The 24,183-nt window shown below is 56.2% G+C and overlaps 1 protein-coding gene across 1 annotated transcript in view; it reads left to right on the top strand.

Moving 5' to 3' along the window:
- IGSF9B (immunoglobulin superfamily member 9B) overlaps positions 1-24,183 on the top strand; it is a gene marked incomplete at both ends in the record, with an annotated part of 39,299 nt that overhangs the window by 12,734 nt on the left and 2,382 nt on the right. Inside the window, 13 exons of the mRNA XM_082296928.1 lie at positions 130-271; positions 401-546; positions 2,871-3,013; positions 3,786-3,926; positions 5,148-5,264; positions 7,082-7,232; positions 7,758-7,869; positions 10,573-10,748; positions 11,305-11,531; positions 12,378-12,462; positions 13,735-13,896; positions 14,618-14,663; positions 16,033-17,664. Coding sequence (XP_082153054.1) covers positions 130-271; positions 401-546; positions 2,871-3,013; positions 3,786-3,926; positions 5,148-5,264; positions 7,082-7,232; positions 7,758-7,869; positions 10,573-10,748; positions 11,305-11,531; positions 12,378-12,462; positions 13,735-13,896; positions 14,618-14,663; positions 16,033-17,664 — 3,280 coding nt within the window. The remainder of the gene's footprint in view (positions 1-129; positions 272-400; positions 547-2,870; positions 3,014-3,785; positions 3,927-5,147; positions 5,265-7,081; positions 7,233-7,757; positions 7,870-10,572; positions 10,749-11,304; positions 11,532-12,377; positions 12,463-13,734; positions 13,897-14,617; positions 14,664-16,032; positions 17,665-24,183) is intronic.

Below are 24,183 nucleotides of genomic sequence, written 5' to 3'. Positions count from 1 at the left end.
GGGGCCAGCCCTGCCCCAGAGCCCTCCAGCAGCCCCTAGACAAAACTCTGTGATGGAGCTGAGCCTGAGCAACCTTTGTGGGGACACTGGTAGTGGTGGGAGTGACACTTTCCTCTTCCCCCCATCCAGGACCTCCCTTTATCGTTTCCCCTCCGGAGAACATCACAGTCAACATCTCCCAGGATGCGCTGTTCACCTGCCAGGCCGAGGCATATCCCGGGAACCTCACCTACCTGTGGTACTGGGAAGAGGAGAACGTCTACTTCAAGAAGTGAGTTTATAGCTGGCAGGGCAGTGTGTCCTCCTCCTGCTGCTGCTCCTGGGTTGTGCTGGGAGCTGGGATTGTGTTGGGAATTGCCCCTGGGACTCCTCATGATCCTCCTCTCCTCTTCTCTCGCAGCGACTTGAAGCTGAGGGTGCGGATCCTGATCGACGGGACGCTGATTATTTTCCGTGTCAAGCCAGAGGATGCTGGAAAATACACCTGTATCCCCAGCAACAGCCTGGGCCGCTCGCCATCAGCCTCTGCCTACCTGACAGTGCAGTGTGAGTGCAGGGATGGGGCTGGGACTGATAACACCTGGCTCCCAGGCAGCCCCAGAGGCTCTGGTGTCCTGGTATGACACTGGGAGAATCAGGCTGATGTGACAGCAGCCTTTGGATGAACACAGAATCGTCCTCAGCACAAAAGCTTGAGAGCATCCCACATGGGTGTGGGAGACAAGAAAGCAAATGGTCTGAGCATCCTGAGTGACACTGCTCAGCTGGGACCGGTGTCCACCTTTGCCACAAGGGTTTTTTAGTGAGGTGAGCATCATCCCATGGCTGCTCACTCGCTGTCCTCACCCTGCTGGGAGGCACCGGGTCAGGGCTTTCGGTGCCAATGTGTATTTTTTGCTGTTCATTGTGGGGGCTCATTCCTGTGGCGCGGCCGTTCCGTGAGCTCCAGAGCCCGGTGTGTCACATTTTTCAGGCGGTAAGCAATCTAAACAGGCGGAGGAGAAAGGGCTGTAGCAGGAGCGTTGCTTCCCACGCTCGTTCTCCCGGAATCCCCGGGCGGTAATGGGTAGTGTGCCACCGGCATCCTGTGGCATTCCACAGTAATGGCCTCAATTGCCGCCGCTCCAATTGCAATATTGCTCTGCTTGGAAAGACCACGGCACTTTTATTTCATAATGGAAGACAGGCCTGAGCAAAGTGGGCTCTCAACGTGGGTTTTCCAAGGCTGCCTTAGAGCTGCTGCTGCCTTTGGACCCGGTGCTGGTTAGCGGGGAGCTGCTGGGAGAAGGGCTGGGAGGTCCCTGTGGGGATGGATGGAGAGGCAGAGCGGGCAGGGGGACGGTGCGAGTGATGCTGTGCCCAGGCACAGACGTGATTTGGGGCTTGGTTGTGCCCGGCTGGGTGGCTCTTGGGAAAGCCTGTGGCCTCAGGCCATTAAATCTGCCCTGCTGCTAATCCAGGGCTGCTTGTCAGGGCTGATAGCTGTTAAAAATAGCTCTAATGGCAGGGAAAACAGCACTCGGACAATCTGCTGCTCAGCCAGGCCTCGGCGCAAGGAAGGGTGCTCGCTTTTGGTGCCACAAACCCTTTTCCTCCTGAGCAAACCTCATCCACACCGGGGCTAATGCCTCCGGAGGGAGCTTCCCACCCTCTGAAGCAGGTGGGGACACAGCTCTGGGTCATTAGTGGGCTGGGCTGGCCCCTGGCCAGTGACCTAGTAGTGAAAGGCTCGATCCCATTACCCTCTCTCGCTCTGCTGGAGTCCTTGATTACATTTCCTAAGAGGTGGAGTTAAGCAGAGGGGGGTAAAGCCTGCTCCATATGTGGCACTGGGCAATCTGGGTTATGGTGCCACTGCCGGGGACGTGCGGTTTGGGGGAGTGGTTGGGGTGACATGCTGGGAGAGCTCCCAAACTCTGCTGGTTTTGCCCCAAGAAAGCAATAAGGAGAGGACACCCCCACATCTTCCATCCCTTCCTATTAAGCACCTTAATGTTTACCCCCCAATTTGCATCAGCAGCGCAGGGATGCTGCACCCCAAAACCCCCTCATTTATCCCTTAATGCAGCGTAAGCCCCATCAGGATTTTCCCATAACCTCGTGCTACCGGTGTCTAGACAAGATTGTAGAAATACTCTTCTTATTAAAAATAACATTTTTTAAAAAAGCTTCTTATTAAAGAAAGTCTAGATTCTCTTCAACCCACTCGCACTTAATTAAAAAGCTCTTAGAAGTGCTGTTAATGACACATTCTAGACTGGAGGATTGCGAGACACCTCTCTGCGTGGGTGGTGCAGCGTGGAGCGGGGGGTTAGATACGTATTTTAAGGTTTTTGCATCTTGGAAAGGGTGAGGTGGCTGATGCTCAGCATGACCCAGCCTCAATGAGGCACGAGTACAGGCAGATATGGGAGGTAAAGGACTCGTGGCAGACTGGACATGGATCCCTTTTCCCATCTGGGTGTGTTTTAAGGCGTGGCAGCTGAAAGAGCTTTGATTGCTGGTGTGTAAAACCAGGCTGGGCTGGGTGTGCATCACACGTGGCGCGTGTCGTGCTGTGGTGGAGCGGTGCAGGCTTAAGCGGGATGCAAGCTGGTGTGGAGCTGGGGGCAAGCATATCTCACATTTCTTCTTAAATGCAGCCTTTAATGAGCTCCAGGTAGGAACACCCTGGACATGAGCAAAGCCTCCCAACAATGCCAGGTATTCCAGTGGATTTATGTGTAGCGAGCCTGGGATAACAGCCTGTGGGAGCCAGGGTGGTGCTGGGGTTGGAATTCATTACAAAAGTGAGGTAGATCCTCTGAAGCCAGGCTGGCGGGAGAGATGGGCTCTCTCCCTGTGCTAACGTGGTGCTGCTGCCCTCCCAGATCCTGCCCGTGTGGTGAACATGCCCCCCATCATCTACGTTCCCATCGGGATCCACGGGTACATCCGCTGCCCGGTCGAGGCGGAGCCCCCGGTCACGCTGGTCAAGTGGAACAAGGACGGGCGTCCCCTGCGAATCGAGAAGGTAACGAAGGCCCCGGGGAGGGGAGGTGGGGGCACAGAGGGGTTCGGACCCTCACGTCCTCAGCAAACAGCAGTGAGCACCACCAGGCACCCTGTGGGTCCCTGTCTGTGCAGAGAGGAGGAACCCGTGATACTGCTTTTCCTTATCAGCTGTGGGCAGAGTTAATTCCAGTTCTTGTGTGAAGCCCATGGTGCTTGTGGACGCTTTGTGTCTCTCAGACCTGGCCCCTGCTTCCCCCTAAAGTCACCTCCTGATGGCCCTGGTTTATTTTTGCAATGGCAACTGGTGGCTAAAAGACCCTTTTAACAAATCTACATCTTCCCCTAATCGTGGTTTGATAGTCTGAGCAAGGATATTAGCCATTAAATATTTAAAGAAAACGCTCAATATTTTAAATTTTTTTCTTAAATATTAATGATTTGAAGTTTTAATTCCATTTAAAGCTGTTGCTGCTGTGGCCTCCCGGTCCTTGGTACCCTCAGCCCTCCAGGTGGAGTTGTCTTGTCCACTCCAGAACAAGTTTTATTTAGCGTTAGATTCTGATCTAAAATCTTTTGGGCTACATGAAGGAGCCTGGCTGTGTTTGAATGAGCTGATGTCGTCCAAGTTTCCTCTCTCTGTTGAGGAGATGCTTTGGATGTTGGGAGTGGGATTGGGCATCTCCCGCGGATGTGACAGCCGCCCTGGGTGTGGGTGGGGGGCTTGGCTGAAGGGGAAATAAGGAGCTGTGGTGGCTGTGGGGTAAGTCAGCTCCCTGGTTCTCCCTGTGCAGTATGCTGGCTGGAACCTGCTGGAAGACGGGTCGATCCGGATCGAGGAGGCCACTGAAGATGCTCTCGGCACTTACACCTGTGTGCCTTATAACGCCCTGGGTACGATGGGCCAGTCTCCCCCTGCCCGACTGGTACTGAAGGTAACTCTCCTGCCAAAATCCTGTGGGTTTGCCGGGAGCAGTGTCCTCCTGTGCCAGAAGCAGATCCCAGGGCTGTGTAGGGAACAGCAGAGGCTCGAGGGGTGAGGCGTGTCTGTGCTGCGGTTGGAGATGTGCTTCCCACCAGCACAGGCAAACCCCCAGGGCACCCTGTCTGGCGTAGCTGGAAGTATCCCGCCCGAGCAGCAGCACGGGTTTTCGCACTGGACTGGGGTAGTCTGAGGAAACATCTCCCTGGAATGTCCCCTTTGCCAACAAAACACTTGGCCCTGCCAGCCCGGGCTTGGGTTCAGGAGGATTTTAATAAATGGATGATTCGAGCTCCACGTGCTCCGGCTGCGTGCGGCGCCCGGGGCGCGCTGGGCTCCCAGTGCGGTTCCCTGTGCTGCTGGGGTGGGAGCTGCTGCCTCTTCCCTCCCTGAACACGGAGTCCTGTGCCTGGGAGGGAGCCGTGGTGATTCATGGTGTCTCGCCGAGGTTCACACGATAATGCTTTGTGTACCAGACACACACATCCGCCGGGGCGGCTGCCGGGGCGAGGAAATCAGGTTGATGGCTGATGTGATGTGGGTGGGTTTCTTCCTGTTTCGAGGAGGTAAAAAGCAAGATGCTGCTCAGCCTGGAGAAGAGAAGTTGTTTGGAGATCTCACAGCAGCCTTCCAGTGCCTGAAGGGGCCTGCAAGGAAGCTGGAGAAGGATTCTTCATCAGGAACTGTAGTGACAGGACAAGGAGTAAGGGGTTCAAACTGTAAGAGGGGAAATTTAGGTTAGATATTAGGAGGAAATTCTTCCCTGTGAGGGTGGGGAGGCCCTGGCATAGGTTGCCCAGAGAAGCTGTGGCTGCCCCATCCCTGGAAGTGTCCAAGGCCAGGTTGGACAGGGCTTGGAGCAGCCTGGGATAGTGGGAGGTGTCCCTGCCCATGGCAGGGTTGGAATGGGATGAGCTTTAAAGTCCTTTCCAACCCAAACCATTCTGGGATTCCATGATTCTGTGCTCTAGTGAAGTGGCTCTGTGGAGAGAATCTCCCTCCCGGTGTGTAATTCGGTGTGCCATGGAGGCTCCTTAGCACACGTTCTCCACACAATTTTCCTTGCAACGCCTCAAGCTTACCCAGAATGGGGGTTGGGTTGGTTTGGAAAAGGCTTGGTTTTGGTGATGGGAGTTTGGGTGAGCTGACTCCTTGTTTTTCCCCTTGGCTGCAGGACCCCCCCTATTTCACGGTGCTACCAGGCTGGGAGTACAGACAGGAGGCAGGGAGGGAGCTGTTGATTCCTTGTGCTGCTGCCGGAGACCCCTTTCCCATCATCGCCTGGAGAAAGGTACCCGGCCTGCCAGACAAATCTGCAGTGCCTTTGGCTTTTGGTGAATATTGCAGACAGAGAAGCCACACTCTGTCCCGGTAAGAACAAACTGCAGGTACAGCTGCTTCGCTTTGGGCTGAGCCAGTGCCGTCCTGTCCCGCAGGTGGGTGGGGGAAGCCCGGCTTGTGGCCACCGAGTAATGCTGGGAAACCGACACGGCAGCATCTGCAAAGCTGAAACACTGCCCCTGTCCCAGCCCCCTCCTCTGCCTCGCCAGCACTGCCCACAGGACACCCTCCTCCTTGCCTGGCTCCCAGGTGGTCACCAGCAGGACGTGGCAGTCGTGGCAATGGGATTCTCGCAGCACACACCTCCCGTGGAGGGAGGGGATGTGTCACCACTGCACATCCAGGAGGGGTCTCTTGGCTCTGGACCAGTCAGCACCTGCTCTACTGCCCCGTGACTTCAGAGACCCTGGGAAGAAGCTGTTTTTATGATCCTGAACTGGATATAAGGATTTCAAGATGTCCCTTTTCATAGAGCAGGGTGTGGTAGCACAGCCTGGGAGCAACGAGGGCTTTCCAGTCCTCCTTCCCCTTGTTTCCCACCTTTACTGCTCCCATAGGAAAGCCACTGTACAGGAGAGCTCCTGGGCTCTTTGTCCTGCTGTCAGGAACTTCCTTCCAAGCCTTCCACGCCCTTCTTAGGGCTCTTGAGAGTGAGCTGGGTCCCTGTGTCACCCAGTGGGACCATCCCCAATCCTTGTGGCTTGAACTGCTGGATCTCTGGTCCCTTTTAGCAGCACAAGGAGGACCATGATTTGCACACATTGCAAGTGACCTGCCTAAAGCTTGTTGGCTGTTTAGTCTTTTTCTCCATCTTATTTTTCTTTCCGTGCCCTCACCAGTCTCAGGTTTCTTTCCAATCCCGCTTGTGCCTTCTGGTGGTTCTCTTCACATTGTGGCTCTGGGATTATCCCCTCCAACTCCAGTTGGGGCTGGCTTGGGCTGGGCTCAGTTTCCCAGTGGCAGAAGCCAGCTCCCTCCCTCCCCACCAGCCCACCAGTGCTGACCAGTCTCTTGAAGGTCTCCTGGGCTTGACACTGGTAACCCCATGTGTCCGTGGGCTCCTCTGCTCCTCCTGCTTGGCATTGACCTGTGGGTCCTGGTGTTGATCAGCAGAGTCCCCCACATGAAGAACAGCTGAAGAGGACTTGAGACAACGTGGGATTTGCATAACTTTGGCTGATGGGCATAGATGAGTTGTTACAAGATCCGTCTTTCCGCTCAGCTTGAGAGATTCCAGGCACCTCCACGCACGCCATCCTCCCACCCATCCTCCCAACCCATGGGGGTTGCTGCCCAGACCTGTGACGTGAAAGATCCTGCCTCTCATCTGCCGCTGACTGAGGCTGAGGGGCAGTCTGGGCATCTCCTGGGGCAGCCCATGCCTTCCCCATCCCGGGAGGGGGTTTGCTGGGTTGGCCAGTGCCCCTCCCCGCAGCGGTTTCAGCTTTGGATGCCGGAGGTTGAGCCCTGGTGTGGGGCTCGGTGTCCGTGCGAGTGCCGTGGGGTTTCCCGCTTGTGTGTGAGTGCTGAGCAGCAGCCTCCTGACGCATGCCTCTCGCGTTGCCCCCCAGGTCCTCTCGGAAACGGGGGAACCGTCTGCCTTGCCACGACCGGAGAGACCAGATCCCCTGCCGGTGGCCGGCGGTGTCCCCTGGGCCGCGCAGGTAGCTTAGTGACCCCGTCGCCGCCTCGCCCTGCCCCACAACCCGCTGCTGAGTTGTGTTTTTTCTCTCTTTGCCCGGCTCCCCACCCCGCTCCTTGCCCAAGGTAGGGAAGCCCAGCAGGAGCAAGCACAACACGCTGCCCGGCGGGACCCTGCAGATCCGCTCCCTCGGCAAGGACGACCACGGCGAGTGGGAGTGCGTCGCCACCAACATCGTCGCAAGCATTACTGCCAGCACCCACCTGACCGTCGTAGGTACGGGCGGGGGGGGAAGGGGCCTGGGGAGAGCCCCCCAGGCAAGGCAGGAGATGGGGATGCTCCCCAGAAAGAGGACTGTGGTGACAGGACGAGGGGGAATGGCTTTAACCTGAGAGACAGTTTGGGATATTGGGAAGAAATTCTTCCCTGTGAGGGTGGTGAAGCCCTGGCACAGAAGCTGTGGCTGCCCCATCCCTGGAAGTGTTCAAAGTCACGTTGGACAGGGCTTGGAGCAGCCTGGGATAGTGGAAGGTGGCCATGGCTGGAGGGTTTGAGTAGATGTCCCTTAGAAGCTCCTTCCAAGCCAAAGCACTCTACAGTTCTAAGAGCAATGTCTCCTTCAAATGTTATTTCCTGGTGGAGTTGCCTTTCTCTGCGCTGTTATTCTGTCCTGCTGCCATTTCCAGCAGTAATTCCAGTGGCCTTGGCTTGGTGCAAGAGGAGTCCCCTTGGGCCATGGCTTGGGAGAAGACCCCTCCCAGCCCTGGTCCTGCTCCCCTCTAAGCTGCCCCCTCTCTGCAGGGACAAGCCCTCACGCCCCGACCAGCGTGCACGTCGTGGCCGCCATGACCTCAGCCAACGTCTCCTGGGAGCCCGGCTACGACGGTGGATACGAGCAGACTTTCTCAGTTTGGTACGGCCCTCTGTGAGTCATCCTGGCATGCTTTGCTCTCTGCTTCTTTTCCTTCCTAGCCGACCTGAGCTTCGAGCAGCCGGGGGGAGGAGGGTGGGGAGAGGGTGGCTCTGCGCCCGTGGGCCTTACAGGGCTGAGCTCCCTTGGGGGGTTCCTTGGAGAGATGGGTGGTGGTGATGGTGGGATCATGCAGTTCCCGTGTTTCCTCTCCCTTCTGTGCTGGCCACTGCCTCCGTCTGCCCCAGCAGGTTTTACTCTGCTTGTGGTACACGGGAGACGCTTTGCATTCACGTAGCTGTGCCTCTGGCATCTAATTTCAAGATAAACTGTTTACGAGGCTTAACAGCCAGGGAGAGGATGGAAAATGCAACCTTTAGAGAGTGTGTCCTGGAAGAGCTGTGACTAAGCAGAAACGTTCTCTCCTTGCTCTGTGGCTCCCTGGCGGTGGTTAAATCCCAGCTGAGATCATGACCAGCCCCTGGGAGATTCTGGCACTGGGGCTGAGCCCCTGGGGCTTTGCTCCCGCAGCTCCTGTGTTACCCAGCACCCAAAGCCGGTGGGTGCATCCCACCTTCCTGCAGCAGAGCCAGGCTCAGCCCTGTGCCTTTCCCCTGGGGCAGGGGAGGGAGAAATGTAGCTGCAGCAAGGCTGGGGTTTGCTTTGGGCTTTGCTATTGTCATTTCTTCTGAAGAATCATCCTTGGAAACGTGGAGGGGGTGATGCCTTCGCTTCCCAGGCTTGGGCTGGCATTCTTCAGCCTTTCCTCTTGCTCTCTCATTCTTTCCTTGCCTTAATTTGCCCTGATGGAGACTGCTGATAGAGAGGAGAGAGGGAGACGCTGCCTGTAATGATTTCTGCTCTGCTCCAGCCCGGGGCTGGGTTGTCTGTCTGGAGATGGAAAGAAGGAATGGATTGAGCGGAGGGGGGAAAATGAGGGAGCAAGCTGAGCGGTGCAGACCTTGCTTTGATGAAAATGTCCTTGGGAAGGAGTGGTTAAACCTCTGCTCTGGAGACGTGGCTGCATCAGCAGCTGCTGCTGCTCTCGCTCTGCAACCTGCTCTAGGATTCCTGCCTCCTCGTGGTTCTTCCAGACTCCGCAGGGAGAGAGCAGCCAGCAGGGAAGGGTGTTTGCACCAAGCAAAGTGGGGACTTTGGACAGGGAGGCAGCGACCGTCTTGCCCTGACCCTCGGGGGTGATCCCTGGGGGATGTGCTGTTCCTTGGGACCGGGATTCTGGGACACAGCTGGCTCATGTAGTGCCATCCGGAGTGCCATCCGTGCGTTTTCCTCCCTGCCGTGGCTGTGGGATGCTCAAGCAAAACATGGCTTCATTTCCTCTGGATTCGTGCTCTCCTCCCGCATCTGCGGTTGTTGAGGCTGGAAATGCAAACCCCGCTGCCCAGGGATGGCCGGGGCCACCACAGCATTCCAGCTGCGCCACGTCCTCCCTCGGCAAGGGGGTTGTCCCGGTTCAGTGCTGCATTTAGCCTCTGCTTTCCCCACCCTCAGCCCCTCTCCCGTGCGTCCTTGCCCGCAGCAGCGCCAGGGAGGAGGGATGGGAGGGCAGTGGGATTAAATGCTGCAGGGAAACCTGCCCTGCTGCCCTGCTGCCTCTGTGGTGGTGGGGGATCCTGGGAGCTGGAGTCCCAGCCAGAGCTGCAGTGATGCAGAGGCTTTCTGAGGCACATGGCACATGCATGGCTCTCCACCGCCCTGCTCGTTTCCATGATTTGCTGCTGCCTCTCTGCCTCACCTTCTGCTCCCTGGACAGCAGCGTTATTTCTCTTTGCTCCGTCTTTTCCTGCTGGGTGGATTCACCTGGCTGTGTGCCCGTGGCTGCAGATGTGCCCCCTTACCTATGCAGGATAGGCCATCTGTACCAATCCTTCCCAAACCCTCTGTGGACACCGCCAAAACCTGCAGCTGAGGGCTCAGACTCCCTAAAGCATCTCTAACACGAGCACCAGTACTTGCAGTATCGGAGCAGTGCACTGGTGCTGCTTTGGGATGTGGGATCCTGGTGGAATTAATGGCTTGTGGAGGTGGCTGCATGCTCCTGGGTGGCACTGGGATGGCTCTGGGAGCATTTTCCACCCTGGGTTTGTGGTTAGACCCCAGCAGAAAGGCTCTGTCCTGCACTCCCTGCCAGTGCCTCGCTGCGCTGCCAAACCCTGAGTGGTGCCCCAGGCTGTGCTGGCAGCCCCCGACTTGTGCAAATGTGGCAGAGATGGGGATTTAGTTAAATGTCTCTCGTGGGATGACATGTACAGGACTACAGCTGAGGGAGAACTTGGCTCTGGCTCAGGAGATGTCGAGGTATAAATGGGAACAGGGCCTGTCTCCTGCGTCAGCCGTTCCCTTTGCAGCACTCACCAAAATGCTCCAGCTCCCACTTTTGCCCATGGGAATCTGGTAGAGATCACGTCAGAGCGGGGCTGTTGGCACTGCTGTTGTCCCTGACCCAGCTCAGGGCAGAGGGGAGAGCTGGTGGCAGTGTCCCTGAGAGCTGGTGGGACACGAGGGGATGGTGGCCTGTGCCAGCTCGTGGGTGGCGAGTGGCTGCCCCACGTCCATCCACATCACTGCTGCCAAATCAAACCATTGCTCGGGAAAGCTCCATTTTTGCATAAGAAGTTAATGCTGCCTCTTTGTTCTCCCTGTCAAAGACACCTTCCCTGAGGATGCTCCCTTTTCTCTCGGCAGGATGAAGAGAGCCCAGTTTGGACCCCATGACTGGCTGTCTCTCCCTGTGCCAGCTGGTTCCAGTTGGCTACTGGTGGATACCTTGGAACCAGAGACTGCTTACCAGTTCAGTGTCTTGGCTCAAAACAAGCTGGGCACCAGCTCCTTCAGTGAGGTGGTCACTGTGAACACTCTAGGTAGGTCCTCCTTGGGAACAAGGGAAGGGATTTGGGAGGTCTGTGGGGAGAAGGGGGCCTTTGCCTTCCTCCATGTGTCCTGTCTGCTGGAGATGATTGTTATCCAGCCATGCAGGAAATAGTTTGTGAAGGGTCCTGGATGAAGCTTGCAGACTGTGCTGGATGCAGGAGGCTCTGGAAGGCTTGTCCTGAGAGCCAGCATGCGAGAGCTGTACTGTGCCAGTCACCTTTCAGATCCTTCCTTAAGTTCAGCTGGGATCAGGAGGAATTAATAGAGCACGAGATACAGCTCAGAGCCCTTGGGCTCTGGGGTGGAGGTGGGAGGAAGCAGGAAGGCCTGGAGTCACGGCCTCATTAGTCCAGTGCCTTTTGAAAATCCACTTTTCTATTTCTCTGATAAGAGACCAGATTCCTGAGACGTGCCCATAACTCCTGAAATGTGGGAACCACCTCTGTGGCCCTTCTGCTGCTGCTGTGGGCACGAGTGGGAGAGGATCTTCTGTGCTTTGCCTGCCCCATCTGAAAGGTGTCCCTGTCCCTTCTGCTCTGTCCCCAGCATTCCCTGTAACAACTCCAGAGCCTCTGGTGTTGGTTACCCCACCGAGGTGCCTAACAGCCAACCGGACACAGCAAGGCGTCCTCCTGTCGTGGCTCCCTCCTGCCAACCACAGCTTCCCCATCGACCGCTACATCATGGAATTCCGCGTGGCGGAGAAGTGGGAGATCCTGGATGATGGCATCCCGGGCTCCGAGAACGAGTTCTTTGCCAAGGACTTGTCCCAGGTGAGCAGGGGCTGCCCGCACTGTACCCAGCTCAATGATCTTTTCCAGCCTTCATGGTTCTGTAACAACATTGACACCATCTGCTGCAGCTCCGGGGAAGTTTTGGGGTGGCTCAATCCCTGAGCTGGGATCCTCGAGGAGCTGGGCAAGTGTTGGAAAAGATAGAACATTTTAATAATTTTAGTTAATGGCTCTAAGTAATCATAATCAATATACGTATAAATTATAAATAGTGTGTTATTGTTCAATTGCTCTTAGCCAGCATTTGGCAAAGTTGTCGTGAGCTACTTCTGTAGGAGCACAGCTTGAGAAATGACTGAGAAACTTAAAGTTTTGATAAAGTCACTCTGGTATGATTCAATGAGCAAAGCCTGGGAGAGAAAGATGAATTGTTGAAGTTGGAATGTAAGATTTATGGACCACAAGGACATTTGGCAGAAAGCAGAAGATAAAGAGACTAACAAAGTCTCAGTATACATTGGAAAGTCCCTACAGGAGGAAAAAGATACCAAAAATATGCACTAATTAGCATAAGAAGCGAGAAATCAATAACCAATAGAGGATAGAATACTAATTAATGAAAGAGATTTGTGTAATTTAGAGCCAATGAACAATAATTTTTGTTTGATGAAAACGTATAAAGAGATGAAAAAGTTTTGTATCTGTGTCTGGGTGCAGGCCAGAAGTTTATTGGCCCCACACCCCTGGCCAAGGATAAAAGCCTGACCTGCTAACATTAAAAAGGTGATGTTAGAGGGTTTTATTTATCCTGGGGATGTTGGAGGATCTGGCGAGACGAGGCTGGAGGCTGTGTGAGGGCCCTGACGGGTGTGTTTGGTGTTCCAGGACACCTGGTACGAGTTCCGTGTGCTGGCGGTCATGCAGGATCTCATCAGTGAACCCAGCAACGTCGCTGGCGTGTCCAGTACAGGTGAGGGCTGGCTCCTCTTCTCCCCCCGGCTGTGGGGCTGTGAGCTGGGCTGAGGGGGGGTGCAGGGCTCTGATGGATGTCCTGAACACGGCGCTGCCTCCCGGTGGGAGCAGGCGAGGACAAATCCCCGGAGCACGGCGCTGCCGGGTGCTGCAGAGCCCAGCACAGCCCGGCTCTGCGGTGAGCCCGGAGAACAAAGCTCCGAGCGGGCACTGCGCAGCCTGGAAACGGGAATGAAAGGTGGAGAGAGGGAAACGTAGCGCTGCAGTGCAGAGTCCACAGGGAAAAGAGCTTTGCAAGCGGGAGACTGCAACGCGCTGCAGTTCGTGCGTGTTCCCTGCACATCCAGCTCGGAGGATGCTCCCCGAGCCGAGGGGCAGGCGGAGGAGGGTGGTGACGGCGCTGGGGAAGGCGAGGGCAGCAGGAAGGGATGGGGATGCGGCGAGCCTGGATTTTCTGGCTCTCGTGGAAAAGCCGGCTCCGCCGTGCTGCGATGCAGCGGTCTCTCTCTGCCCCCAAGTGGTGCCGGTGTGGTGAGGAGAGCTTGCTGCAGCCTCCCTGCTCGCTGCCCTTGCTCCTCACGCCCAGTTTTTCTGATGGGGTTTGGCAGGTGCCCGGCCCCAGGCAGCTGCTCTGCCGTGCTCCGTGCGGGAATGTGCTGATCCTGGACGTGGCACACGGCAGGAGCACCGAGCTGTGCAGGGTGCACATCTGCCCGTGCCCACGGCCGAGGTCTGCTGGGGGTTCACATGTGCTCCTGGTTAGTGAAGGGTGGCAAAAGGGCCCCGTGTTCATTGGAAAGCTGAAATGAAGCACTGACAGAAGAGGTTGAAATACCTTGTGCTGCTGCAGCAGGTTGTTCAGCCAGGAGGTGACTGCAGGTTTGCTGAAGTTGTGTGTGTTTAGACATAAATATGTATTTGTTTGGTGTGGAGGCTTCTTCCCTGGGTGTCCATCAGCTAACACAGAAAGGTTCATCAGGTTGCTTTGGGCAACCTGGTCTAGTTGAAGATGTCCCTGCTTATTTCAGGGGGGTTGGACTAGATGGCCTTTAACAGCCCTTTCCAACCCAAACTATCTTATGATTCTGTGATCTGGTGTGAGATCACTAAACCCCTGGGCCCTGCAGCAGTGCTGATTGCTCTCCCTGGGTGGGCTGGCTTGGAAGCAGGCTCTTTGCAGAGATTATCCTTGCTGGAGACTATCCGCACTCCGGCAGCTCCCTGGGGAAGGCAGCAGGTGTAACACTGAGTTGTTGTGTTTTTCCCCCAGACGTTTTCCCTCAGCCTGACCTGACGGATGAGGGCCTAGCCCGCCCGGTGCTGGCTGGCATCGTTGCCACCATCTGCTTCCTGGCTGCTGCCATCCTCTTCAGCACACTCGCCGCCTGCTTCGTCAACAAGCAACGCAAACGCAAGCTCAAGCGCAAGAAAGGTGAGTCCATTCCCGGTGTGCTTCCTCCCTCCTTCCTGTCTCCTCCTCGCTTGTCCCCCCTGGTTGTGTTGTGGTCGTAACCTTCTTCCCTGTCTGTCTCTTCTTCGTCCGTGCGCGTCCTCAGGTGAAGCCCTGACTTCCTCCCTCGGCTGTGCCTGAAAGCGCCCGTGGTCGGGAGCGGGAGAGGCAGGGTGGGTGAAGAGGCGCCAGAGAAACTAGCCTGGGAATTCCGAGGGAGCTCTCCCACGTGGTGATAACTCCTAGAGCCGGGGTTTAGGGCTGGGCTGTCCTCTGGGACGCAGACGGGGGAGCATCGCTCACTTCCTCCAGGTCCCCCCAGAGCTGGGCTCTCCAGCTGCTCCCAGCCCGGAGCAGGCAGTGCTGAGCTAGAGAAGACCCCAAAGGAGACCCTGCTGCTCTGCTTCCTGAAAGCTGGGACTGCAGCCTCCGTGCAGGAACGGCTGGTAGGGAAAGGGGCGGCTGGGGAGCTGGAGAGGGCAGGGAAGCGGCTCCGTCTCCTCCAGCCTGCGGGGCTGCGGCAGCAGGACGGGCAGGACCCTGTGACGGGAGCTGTTTGTTGTCAGCAACCATTAAAGCACTGGAGCAATGAAACCTTGGCCTCTTGTTGAGTGTCTTTTGTTGTCTTGATGTTGAGTCTTGTCTCTGTCGTGTTGCGCCTCCTCAGCGTTCTCTCTTCTTTCCCCTTTTTATTCTCTTCCAGACCCTCCTCTCTCGATAACCCACTGCAGGAAGAGTTTGGAGTCCCCGTAAGTATCTGTCCTAGCTGCGGCACCAGGCTGTGGGGTCTTCAAGGTGCCTCCTTCCTACATTGCAAAGCTCAGATGGAAATACCTCATCCCTATTTGGCTGCTCCTGAAGAGTTGTTTTTGGGTGTTCCCTGAACTTTTGGGAGCACAGCAGTTCACAAGAGACAAATGGGCTTTGGAGCAGAAAGCAGCAGGGACAGATGCAGCAAACAGAGCTAAGAGATGACCCCACTGGATCTGTGAACATTTCCAAAGCTGGAGTTGGCTGGTGGAACTCAATTCCACACCAGTTGGAAGGGGCTCCTTAGGAGAAGGACTAGCCTGCTGCATATGGAGTCCTTCCTGCCAGCTCGCTGTAGTTTTTGAGTCATTCTCTGTTGGCTCTGTTTTTCTCCTGGGAAATTCATCTTTTCTCCTGAAGAGTGCCCTGCTGAAGCCTCTTTCCACATGTGCCCAAAGGTGGTGGATCGTGGTGCTGCAGTAGCCACAGCTCCTTGCAGAGCCCATCAAAAGCATGTGTAGCTGTAAACCAGCAGGAGCATCTTCCCGGTGGGAGTGCAAGAGTCTGGGATGTGGACACCTCATGCTTTGGCTCCTGGACTGTTGCAAAATGTCCCGGTGCTGGTGGATCTGAATCTCACTTGTTTTCAGTTCATCCACTGCACTGAAATAACCTGTGTCTGTTGGATCTGCTGTCTTTGCCTCTCAATCTGGTTTGTCTGAGGCTTTCTGGATAGGGATGAGGGAACTGTTCTGGTGCTCGCTGCCTTTTGAGGTGCTCAGCCTAAAGTCTGAGTGTTGAGAATGGGAGAAAGAGTTGGTCTGAAATGATCTGTCAGCATCTCCAAGTGAGATGCTGAGTTCTGTGGGAGGAGACATTTCCCTGATGTCCCTCTTCTCAGGGCCTTTCCTGGGCATGGATACCTCAGGTGAACATAGGAAACCTCAGAAAGAGATGGAAGCGAGCTCTGGATGTGTCTTTTGTCCCTGTGGGGTTGTGGAGCTCATTGCAAGGTGTAGATGGAGCTTGTTGCGAGGTGCTGGGGTGTTGGTGGAGCTTATTGCAAGGTGTAGATGGAGCTTGTTGCGAGGTGCTGGGGTGTTGGTGGAGCTTATTGCAAGGTATTGGTGTGAGCTTTCTGCCCCGAGTGTTCCGAGCTGCCCTCCCAAGGAGCAGGGATGTTGTGCACTGCTGCTGGCCAGACTCTGCCATCCTGGTTAGCCCCTGCCAGTTTCTCCCAGCGGTTCCACTTTTGAGAGCTGGTAGCACTTTGTTTTCTGGATCCAGAGTTGTTCTTCTGGGCGAGAAGGCCTCCTTTCTGCTCCGGGTGACGGTCCCCTCTCTCGGTTTTTCTCCCCTGTGGTCCAGGTTGTCTTCCGGCAAGGTGAGTCCTGAGAGCATCCGCACACTCCGTCCCCCCTCGGAGTCCTCTGACGACCAGGGCCCGCAGGCCAAGCGGATGCTGAGCCCCACCAAGGAGAAGGAGCTCTCCCTTTACAAGAAGACCAAACGAGCCATCAGCAGCAAGAAGTACAGCGTCTCCAAGGCGGAGGCTGAAGCCGAGGCCACCACCCCGATCGAGCTCATCAGCCGCGGGCCGGACGGACGCTTCGTCATGGACCCGGCGGAGATGGAGCCCTCCCTGAAGACACGGCGGATCGAGGGCTTCCCCTTCGTGGAGGAGACGGACATGTACCCCGAGTTCAGGCAGTCGGACGAGGAGAACGATGACCCCGTCGTCCCCACCTCCGTGACCGCCCTGAAAGCCCAGCTCACCCCTCTCTCCTCCAGCCAGGAGTCCTACCTTCAGCCACCAGCATACAGCCCCCGGTTCCACCGGGCGCTGGAGGGTCCCGGCGCCCTGCAGGCCACTGGCCAGGCCCGCCCACCGGCCCCCCGGGCTTTCCACCACCAGTTTTACGGTTACCTCAGCAGCAGCAGCCCCGGGGAGGTGGACCCACCGCCCTTCTACATGCCAGAAGTCAGCCCACTGAGCTCGGTCATGTCCTCCCCGCCGCTGCCCCCCGAGGGGCCCTTCGGACACCCCACCATCCCCGAGGAGAACGGGGAGAACGCCTCCAACAGCACGCTGCCCCTGGCCCAGACCCCCACGGGGGGCCGGTCCCCCGAGCCCTGGGGCAGGGCCGAGTTCCCCTTTGGCAGCCTGGAGCTGGCCCCTGCGCCGTTCCCCCACCAGCTCCAGCCCTGCGAGGCAGCCGAGGGCTCCCAGCCCACGGGCTGCCTTCCTCGGGGGCCGCCCCCCTCCTCCCTCCAGGTGGTCCCCGCGTCCTACTCGGGCATCCTGCCCCTGGAGGCACCAAAGAGCTGGACCGGCAAGTCACCGGGCAGGGGTCAATCCTCCGTGCCCACTACCACCAAGTGGCAGGACAAACCTATGCAACCCATGGGATGTCAAGGGCAGCTAAGACATACCAGCCAAGGTATGGGCATACCCGTGTTGCCTTACCACGAACCGTCCGAGCCCGTCGGCCCCAGCGGCACAAGCACATTCAGCCTGGACACCAGGTGGTACGAGCCCCAACCCCGACCTCGGCCCAGCCCTCGGCAGGTCAGGAGGGCTGAGCCCAGTTTACATCAGGTGGTGCTACAACCTTCAAGGCTTTCTCCTCTGACCCAAAGTCCCCTGAGCTCCCGCAACAGCTCCCCGGAGCTGACCGCCCGCGCCCGGCCCCGCCCGGGGCTCATCCAGCAGGCGGAGGTGTCGGAGATCACGCTGCAGCCGCCCGCGGCCGTCAGCTTCTCCCGCAAATCCACGCCGTCCTCCACGGGATCTCCGGCGCCAAGCAGCCGCGGAGACAGCCCCAGCTTCCGACCGACCACCGCCTTCACCCCCGTGGGCACCGGCTTCTCCAACTCCCAGGGCTCCTCCCTGCCCGTGGACACCATGGATGTTTTCGGAGACATCCCTTCTCCGAGGAGGGCTGGCGAGGAGATTCTCCAACCGGAGCCGACATCCACCACCACGGTAGCCGCCACGGGGTAAGTGCGTGAGCCCCGTGGTGACCCCCCCCGCCCCCTTCCTGGCTTCCCCCACCCTGCCTCACCCACTCCCTCTGACTCCCTCCCTGCCATCACCATCCCAACTGGTAGGGTCTTTCTGGGCACGCTGCAGCATCCCTTTTGGAGACGGCGTCCCGCGGGCTTTGCTAGGCAGAGGCTGGTGCCACGGGCATGGGTTGCATGGCCGCTGCCCGAGAGCGCTGGGTTTTAGGCAGGCGACCTTCCCGGTCCCTTGGGAATCTGGGAGCGCCGTGACTCGGGCTACGGGCCGTCTACCAGGTGTACAAAGACCTGGCTCTCTTAGGTAAGTGTCCTGGTGTCACTGGAGGTTGTTTCCTCTTCTAGCTGCTGGCTCTTGGCTTTCTTCGAACGTTAGGGCCGCCGCCGCCGCGCCTCTGTCTTCCTCCTCTTCCTTCCCGTGGAGTCTAGAGAGCTTTAATGCATGACAGAAACAGCTATCACGGTCACCGCCCCACCTGCAAAAGGGATGCTGCAGCCCCAGGACGCGGGCAGGGAGAGATCAAGGACTTAGCCACACCAGCAGCATGTCAGGAGAGGAGGAAAAATAAAAATAAACTAAGCCCAGCGGAGATCGGGAGGCTGCCGGCACGCTCAGATCCTGCCCTAAAGAGGGATGTGGCTGCACTAGACAGTAGCGGCTGGTTTTCCAGGTACCAGGGTTGCTCCAGGCAAAAGCGTCTCTCTTTCTCTCTATTTCTCCTCTTTCCTTCCGTCTTTCACAGCACCTTAGACCCCGTAGCCGTGCTTTCGTCCCATCCTTTCGTCTCGCTTCATTCTGGCTTCTTGTCTGGTGGGGTTGAACCCCCTCCTCCGGCTTGTGGCAGAGAGGAGTCGGGGGCTGGGGCTCCCAGCCCTGCGGAGCCAGCGCGGTCGGAGGCGTTTGGAGAAGAGGCTGTGTTTTGGGGAGGGGGGAGGCAGCGTTTCACCCCGCAGTGCCCTCCGCATTTCACTCCCGCCCTCTGGTACCTGGAAGCGTTATGGCCTTAGCAAATCCCTCCGGCACCGAACGGAAGGAAGGAGGGCTCAGGGGAGAGAGGATGGGGAGGGAGAGCAGCTGAACGAGCCTGAAATGACTTCTGTGTGCCTCTGGAAAACCCAGCTACGGAGCGATGCAGTTAGGGATGTAGTCACAGGTCCACGTCTCCTAGCAGGGCATGCCAAGGAGAGCCAGCTCCAGGACAGAGCCGTGTTAGAGCAGCACTGTTGTCTGTGCTTTTATGCAGTGTATCCATTCGCTTTGTTGATTATCGTTTTCGTTTCTTCTTTTCCTTTCTCTTCTGTTTCTTTCCCCCTTTCTTCTCCAGCCTCGTTTCGTTTGTGTTTCAGTTTGGTTTCTTTCCCTCCTTTTTCCTTTTTGGAGTTGTTGACGTGCTGATGTGTTGCGGAGCTCGGCTCCTTGCGGGTGTTGATAACTGCTTTGTTTTTGATTAATCTCAGCTATCTGGGCAGTGTTGTCGAGACAAGCTTCTCCTCAGCTCAATAGGTAAGGGTGATCCATGTCCGAAAGGATGGTGTGGGTGCTGTGGAGGGTGGCCGGGAGCGGGGCATGACAGGGGACACGGAAGGGGCTTTTCCAATACCATCTCTTCCTTTAAAGGGGAATAAGGAATCCGAAAACACTAGGAAACACCTCTGGATGCACAGTCTCTGTGGCTTTTGGGTTTCCGCTCCCAGCAGCACACGCTGCTCCCCTGCCTTCGGGGCTGGGGTTTGGGATGAGCCGAGCTGCCGTCTCCCTGGGGCCACCCTTCCTTTCCTGGAAGGGGCCGCCTTTCCTTTCCAGGGTGCGCAAGGGTTATGTGGTGTTAGGGAGGCGTGTGTTGAGGTGGGGTTGTCCTGGATGATCCAAACCAGAAGGAGCCCACGAAAGGCAGGAAAACCAGCCATGTCGGGAGCAGCCAGCTGCAGACAGTGTGCTCAGAGTGGGCTCCAAAAATCAGTCTCCAGCTGCAGTCCAGCACATGGACTTCTGTTTCCAGCAGTGCCTGGATCTGTTTTCTTTTTCCAAAGTCTCCTCAATCATGGAAAAGGGCAGAAGTCTTTCTCCCGAGATAGATTGTATGCTTGGCAGCAGCAGAACTATGGTCTCAGGCTGCCAGAAAGGTGTTCTTTCCTTCCCATCACATGCGCAGTCTTCGTAAAATCCTTCCCTTCCTGAAATTCTACTTCGAGAAATCTTTGACTTCTTCTGACCCAGCTGTAATCAAACAGCCCTAAGCAGATCTTGAAAGACTCTTCCAAGAAAATTCCTCTTGGGCTGCCTTCATGGGGCTGGTTTCCTAGATGGCCATGGGCATTTCTGGAACTGGGATGGAGTAATTTGGAGATGGTTTTCAGACCTTAAAAGCAGAAGAATATCACTAAAACTGCCAAATCCAGATGGGATAATAGTAATTTGTGACCCAGAGGATTGGCAACACTGACCTGTTTGGCCATCAGCCAGGCTGGTTATGAAAGGAGAGATGGGATTGTAGATGGGCTTGTTTCTAGGGCCTGGCCATGCCCAAACTTCCTTAGGACAGACCTTATGAAAAAGGTTAAGCTTTGCTGCCTTCGTTGGGAAGAGTCAAGGTCCTGGCTGATATTCTCCAACAGCCTGAGGAGCCTTGTTGGGCTGGAAAAGAGCCTCGTGAGAGAGGTGGGATGCCTGGAGAGATCAGGGGGATGTTTCCAGGAGAGGGGAATTCCTCCAGCTGACCTGGAGGGTTGTCCTGGGGTGGGGAGAGCAGGACTGGTGAGGAGGGGGTTTTGGGAGCAGGGACAGGATGTGTGTTCTGTGGAGGAGCCATCCTCTTGGCATGACAAAACCCATCCCGTTTGAGCCTTGCAGCTCCAAAGCTCTTGAGCACTTGGTCGCTTTCTCTTTCTGTTTTTCCTTGGTGTCCCATGAGGAGCAAAGCTGGCACCAAGCCTTGGTGAGGTCTGGGCTGTGCCAGGCTTTTTGGGAAATGGGGAAGCCCTCAACAAGGATGTGGCTGTTTGTTCTTGCTTTGTGGCTCTTCCCTGCTCCGGCAGCATTAGGGACACGAGCGGGCGTGGCTTTAGCACAGCACAGGTGAGTCCAAGCTCGTGTCTGAGTTTGGTGAGGCTCTTGCACAGATCCTGGCTGGCTCCAGTGCTGGCTGCCATGGACTGATGGATTTTGAGGAGCAGGGTCACACTGCCCAGCAGGATGGGAGCAGCTGCGTGTCCTACTCCAGGATGCTGCTGGGAGCTGCAGTCACAGCAGCGGCTCCAGAGTCATTATCCCCGAAAAGGGGAAGCCAGAAGAATAAATCTCACTTTAAAGTGAGGAATCCCGTAGAGAGCCCAGCCAAGTAATTTCTTGATGATTTGGGGTCATAAAATTGTCAGTGCGTGTGGAGCACAGGGATTTTATACCAGACCAGCCAGATTTCTCTACTGCAGCATTAAAAGCTGAGAGGAGAGGGGCAGGCAGCATGTGAGCTCCGTGCTGCAGCATGGTGGCTTTTGCTGGGTGAAGCTCAGGAAGTTTTTATGGATGGGCAGGGATAAATGATGCCATTACTGAGCCAGCACGAGGAGTTCTCCCATCTTCTTCACTTAGGATGCGGCGCGCATCTCGGGACAGGGAAAAGGGGGCTGTCGTCTCCCTGCAAAGGGAAACCCAAAAACCACAGACAAGGCACCAAGCTCCCCTGCCCCTCGGCACGGCAGCCTGTCCTGGGGGGCCTCCCCAGGCCCCCCTTGCCAGGGCAGCACTGCCAGTGCTGGGAGCTGGGGGGCTTGGCCGTGGCGTAGCGTTGAGTGACGAAGGGACGTCGGCGCCAGGCGTGCGGGAGGAGCCGCAGCCCTCGCTCGCCGCTTGAAAGAAAACAGGTTCCCCTTTAAAGACTGTCCATGTGCTGATCCTCTGCATGTGTTCCATGCCTCCTTCCGCTTGGAGAAGTTGTGAGTCCGCTTGTCTGAGTGCGTTTTTTCTTTTCTTAATTATTATTATTATTATTATTATTATTATTATTTTATTTTTATTTTCAGTCTCTTTAATTTCCTTAAATATATTTTCTCACTCCTGTTTTTCATTTATCTTCCTCTCTCCCCTCCCCTTCCCCATGACTGTATCCCCCTCTTCCTGTCCAGCCCGGCCCCATTGCCCTCGCCCTCTCTCCTCTCCGTCAGCATGGTGGTGAAGTCCGTTGTGTAGATGAGTTGTGGTGTCTACAAACCTGTAGAAGGGCCCCCCTTCTCCGGTGTGCTCCCCGCTGTGACCAGCCCCTTCCTCCCTCCCTCCTGGCGGTGCCTTGGCAGCAGCAGCAGCCCTGGGCTGGGGCCGTCACCGCGGTGTTTTTCTGGCACCCCTTGTGCTGAAGGATCCCAAGCGTTCTGGGATGGAGGCGGCAGCCAGTGCTGCCTCGGAGCAGAGTGGGAATTCTGACTTGCAGGAGCCTCTTGTAGGAGAGTTGAGCTCTTCATGTGAGGAGGATGAAGGGTTGAAGGACGTGGTGGGCTCCTTTCAAGTGGATACTCTGCTATATCCAAGTGGATGCTCTAACATGCCCAAACGATTCCTGGATGTCAATGTCTTGGCTCAAGGAGAGGAGGAGACAGGGAATGTGTGCTGACACCTCCATGAGGTTAAATATATATAAATATATGTATATTGTCCTTGAATCTCCTGGACCCTTCCTTTATATGGGTTCCCCTTTTGGGTGGAAAGAGGCCAGTGGTGCTCTCAGGGGTCTTCTCCCTTATATCTTTGCTTTGTACATGGAAGGACATTTGAAGAAGAGCAGCTGAGATGTGTGTTGGGCTGGATACTTCTTCTCCCCTGCTTCCTTTTCCTGTCCTGGGACTCTTGGACATCCTTCAGTACCTTTGTGGCCTCTCCAGTACCTCCCAGTCCATGCAGTCCAGACACTTGCTCATGCAGAAGGGTTTTCCTTTGAAGACTTGAGGAAAACTGCTGCTCCAGGTGTTGGTGCTGCCTGGCAGAAGGTTTGTGCCAGGAGTTCACGTGGGCTTCTCAAAGCTCCTTTGCTTGGCTCTACACCGAAGTTTCCAGAAGAAGTTCACCCGCCTCACTGAACATCTCATCTGTTGGCATTCAAGATCTCCCTCGTGCGTGGGCAACTGCCCAAAATGTGAACTCTGGGGGCAGGAAGAGGCTTTTGGCTGAGCTTAAAATGAAAATTAATTTGCAGGAATCGGAGCCCTTTGAAGAGATAAAGGGCGGGTAGAGCAGATAAAAATTTGGCTGCTGAGTAGCATCGTTTTGTCCTCTGTATCTCTGCCTTGCCAGAGGTCAGACAGTATTTGTGGTGACACATGGGTTCAGTGCACTCACTGTTTATGTTTGTGTGTATAAATACGAGTCCAATTACGGAGAAGTAGTGGAAATGAGCTTCAGGCAATTTCCTCATAATCCCTCGTGTAAATCTGTCTAATTTTGTCAGCATGCCACAATAGCTTCTTCCTAGAAAGAAAAAAGAGTGGAAAGAGCAGGAGACTTTTACAAGCTGAGCTTTAATAACAGTGGCAAAGCTGTCTGGGTGGTGGGAAGAGGTGGAAGAAGGCAGGTGCTGGTGGGCAGGATGGTGGCAGGATCACCGAGCTCGGTGGTGTCCAGGGCTTGGCACACGTGAGCTCCATGGGCAATGCAGCTGGAGCCGCTGAAGTCACTGTTAGCCAGGTACCTGCAGGACTGTAACTCCTGTGCAGCCCCAGCATGGTGGCTTTAAATGGGAAAAGCCTGTTACTGGCCGTTCAGGCAGGAATTGCTGCAGGGAATGCTGTGCTGTGACCTGTGGGTCGCTGTGCTCCTGCCTTCAGCCAGCATGAGCGTGGCTGGCTGTGTTGGTTCCTCTCAGAGGGTAGAGCTGCTGCTGGCAGCACCTCTCACAGGAGGCTGGTTGCACTTGGGAAGGTGTTTGAGCTCTGCAAATGTAAACGTCGTCCTCCTGACAAGGAAAAGCTTGGATCCAGCCAGCGGGACTCCCGGCATGTCTAATGAGCTGCTTCATCTTCGGCTGATGTGATGCTCTGCTGGGAGCTGCAACAGAGGTTTTCTGGGAGCTGGAACAGAGGCTCTCCGGGAGCTCTCCGTACCTTGACGTCTTTGTTGCGTTGGAAAACATGAAAAGGAGCTCTTCTGTGCCCAGTGTTTGGGTTTCTTTTGCGTCTGCTGCACCTCAGCTGCTTCTTCACCTCACGCTGTACTTCCCTGGGTGCTCTCCGATGCTGCCAGCAGCACTGAGAAGCTTCGCAATCACACTCATCTTCAAAAAAACCGAAAACCCTTCTGCTCCCCAAGGGGAAAAATCTCCTGGGAGCTCCTTGCCTGTGCACTCCAGCTGAAATTTCACCGCCCTGGAGACGCTTGGGATGATGGATGGGAAGCGCTGCTGTCGCACTGTGCTCTGCAGTGGTGGCACACGTGGGCACCCATGGGGGAAAGCCTGCAGGGTGTCTTCAGTGCCAGCCAGGCTCTGCCTGGACCCCAGGGAAGATGAGGAGCTC

The sequence above is a fragment of the Coloeus monedula genome (genome assembly GCF_965178545.1).
Source record: "Coloeus monedula genome assembly, chromosome: 25".
In the NCBI taxonomy this organism is placed as follows: domain Eukaryota; kingdom Metazoa; phylum Chordata; class Aves; order Passeriformes; family Corvidae; genus Coloeus; species Coloeus monedula.
Note: the sequence above shows the minus strand (reverse complement) of the source record. Positions and strands in the feature narration are given on the sequence as shown.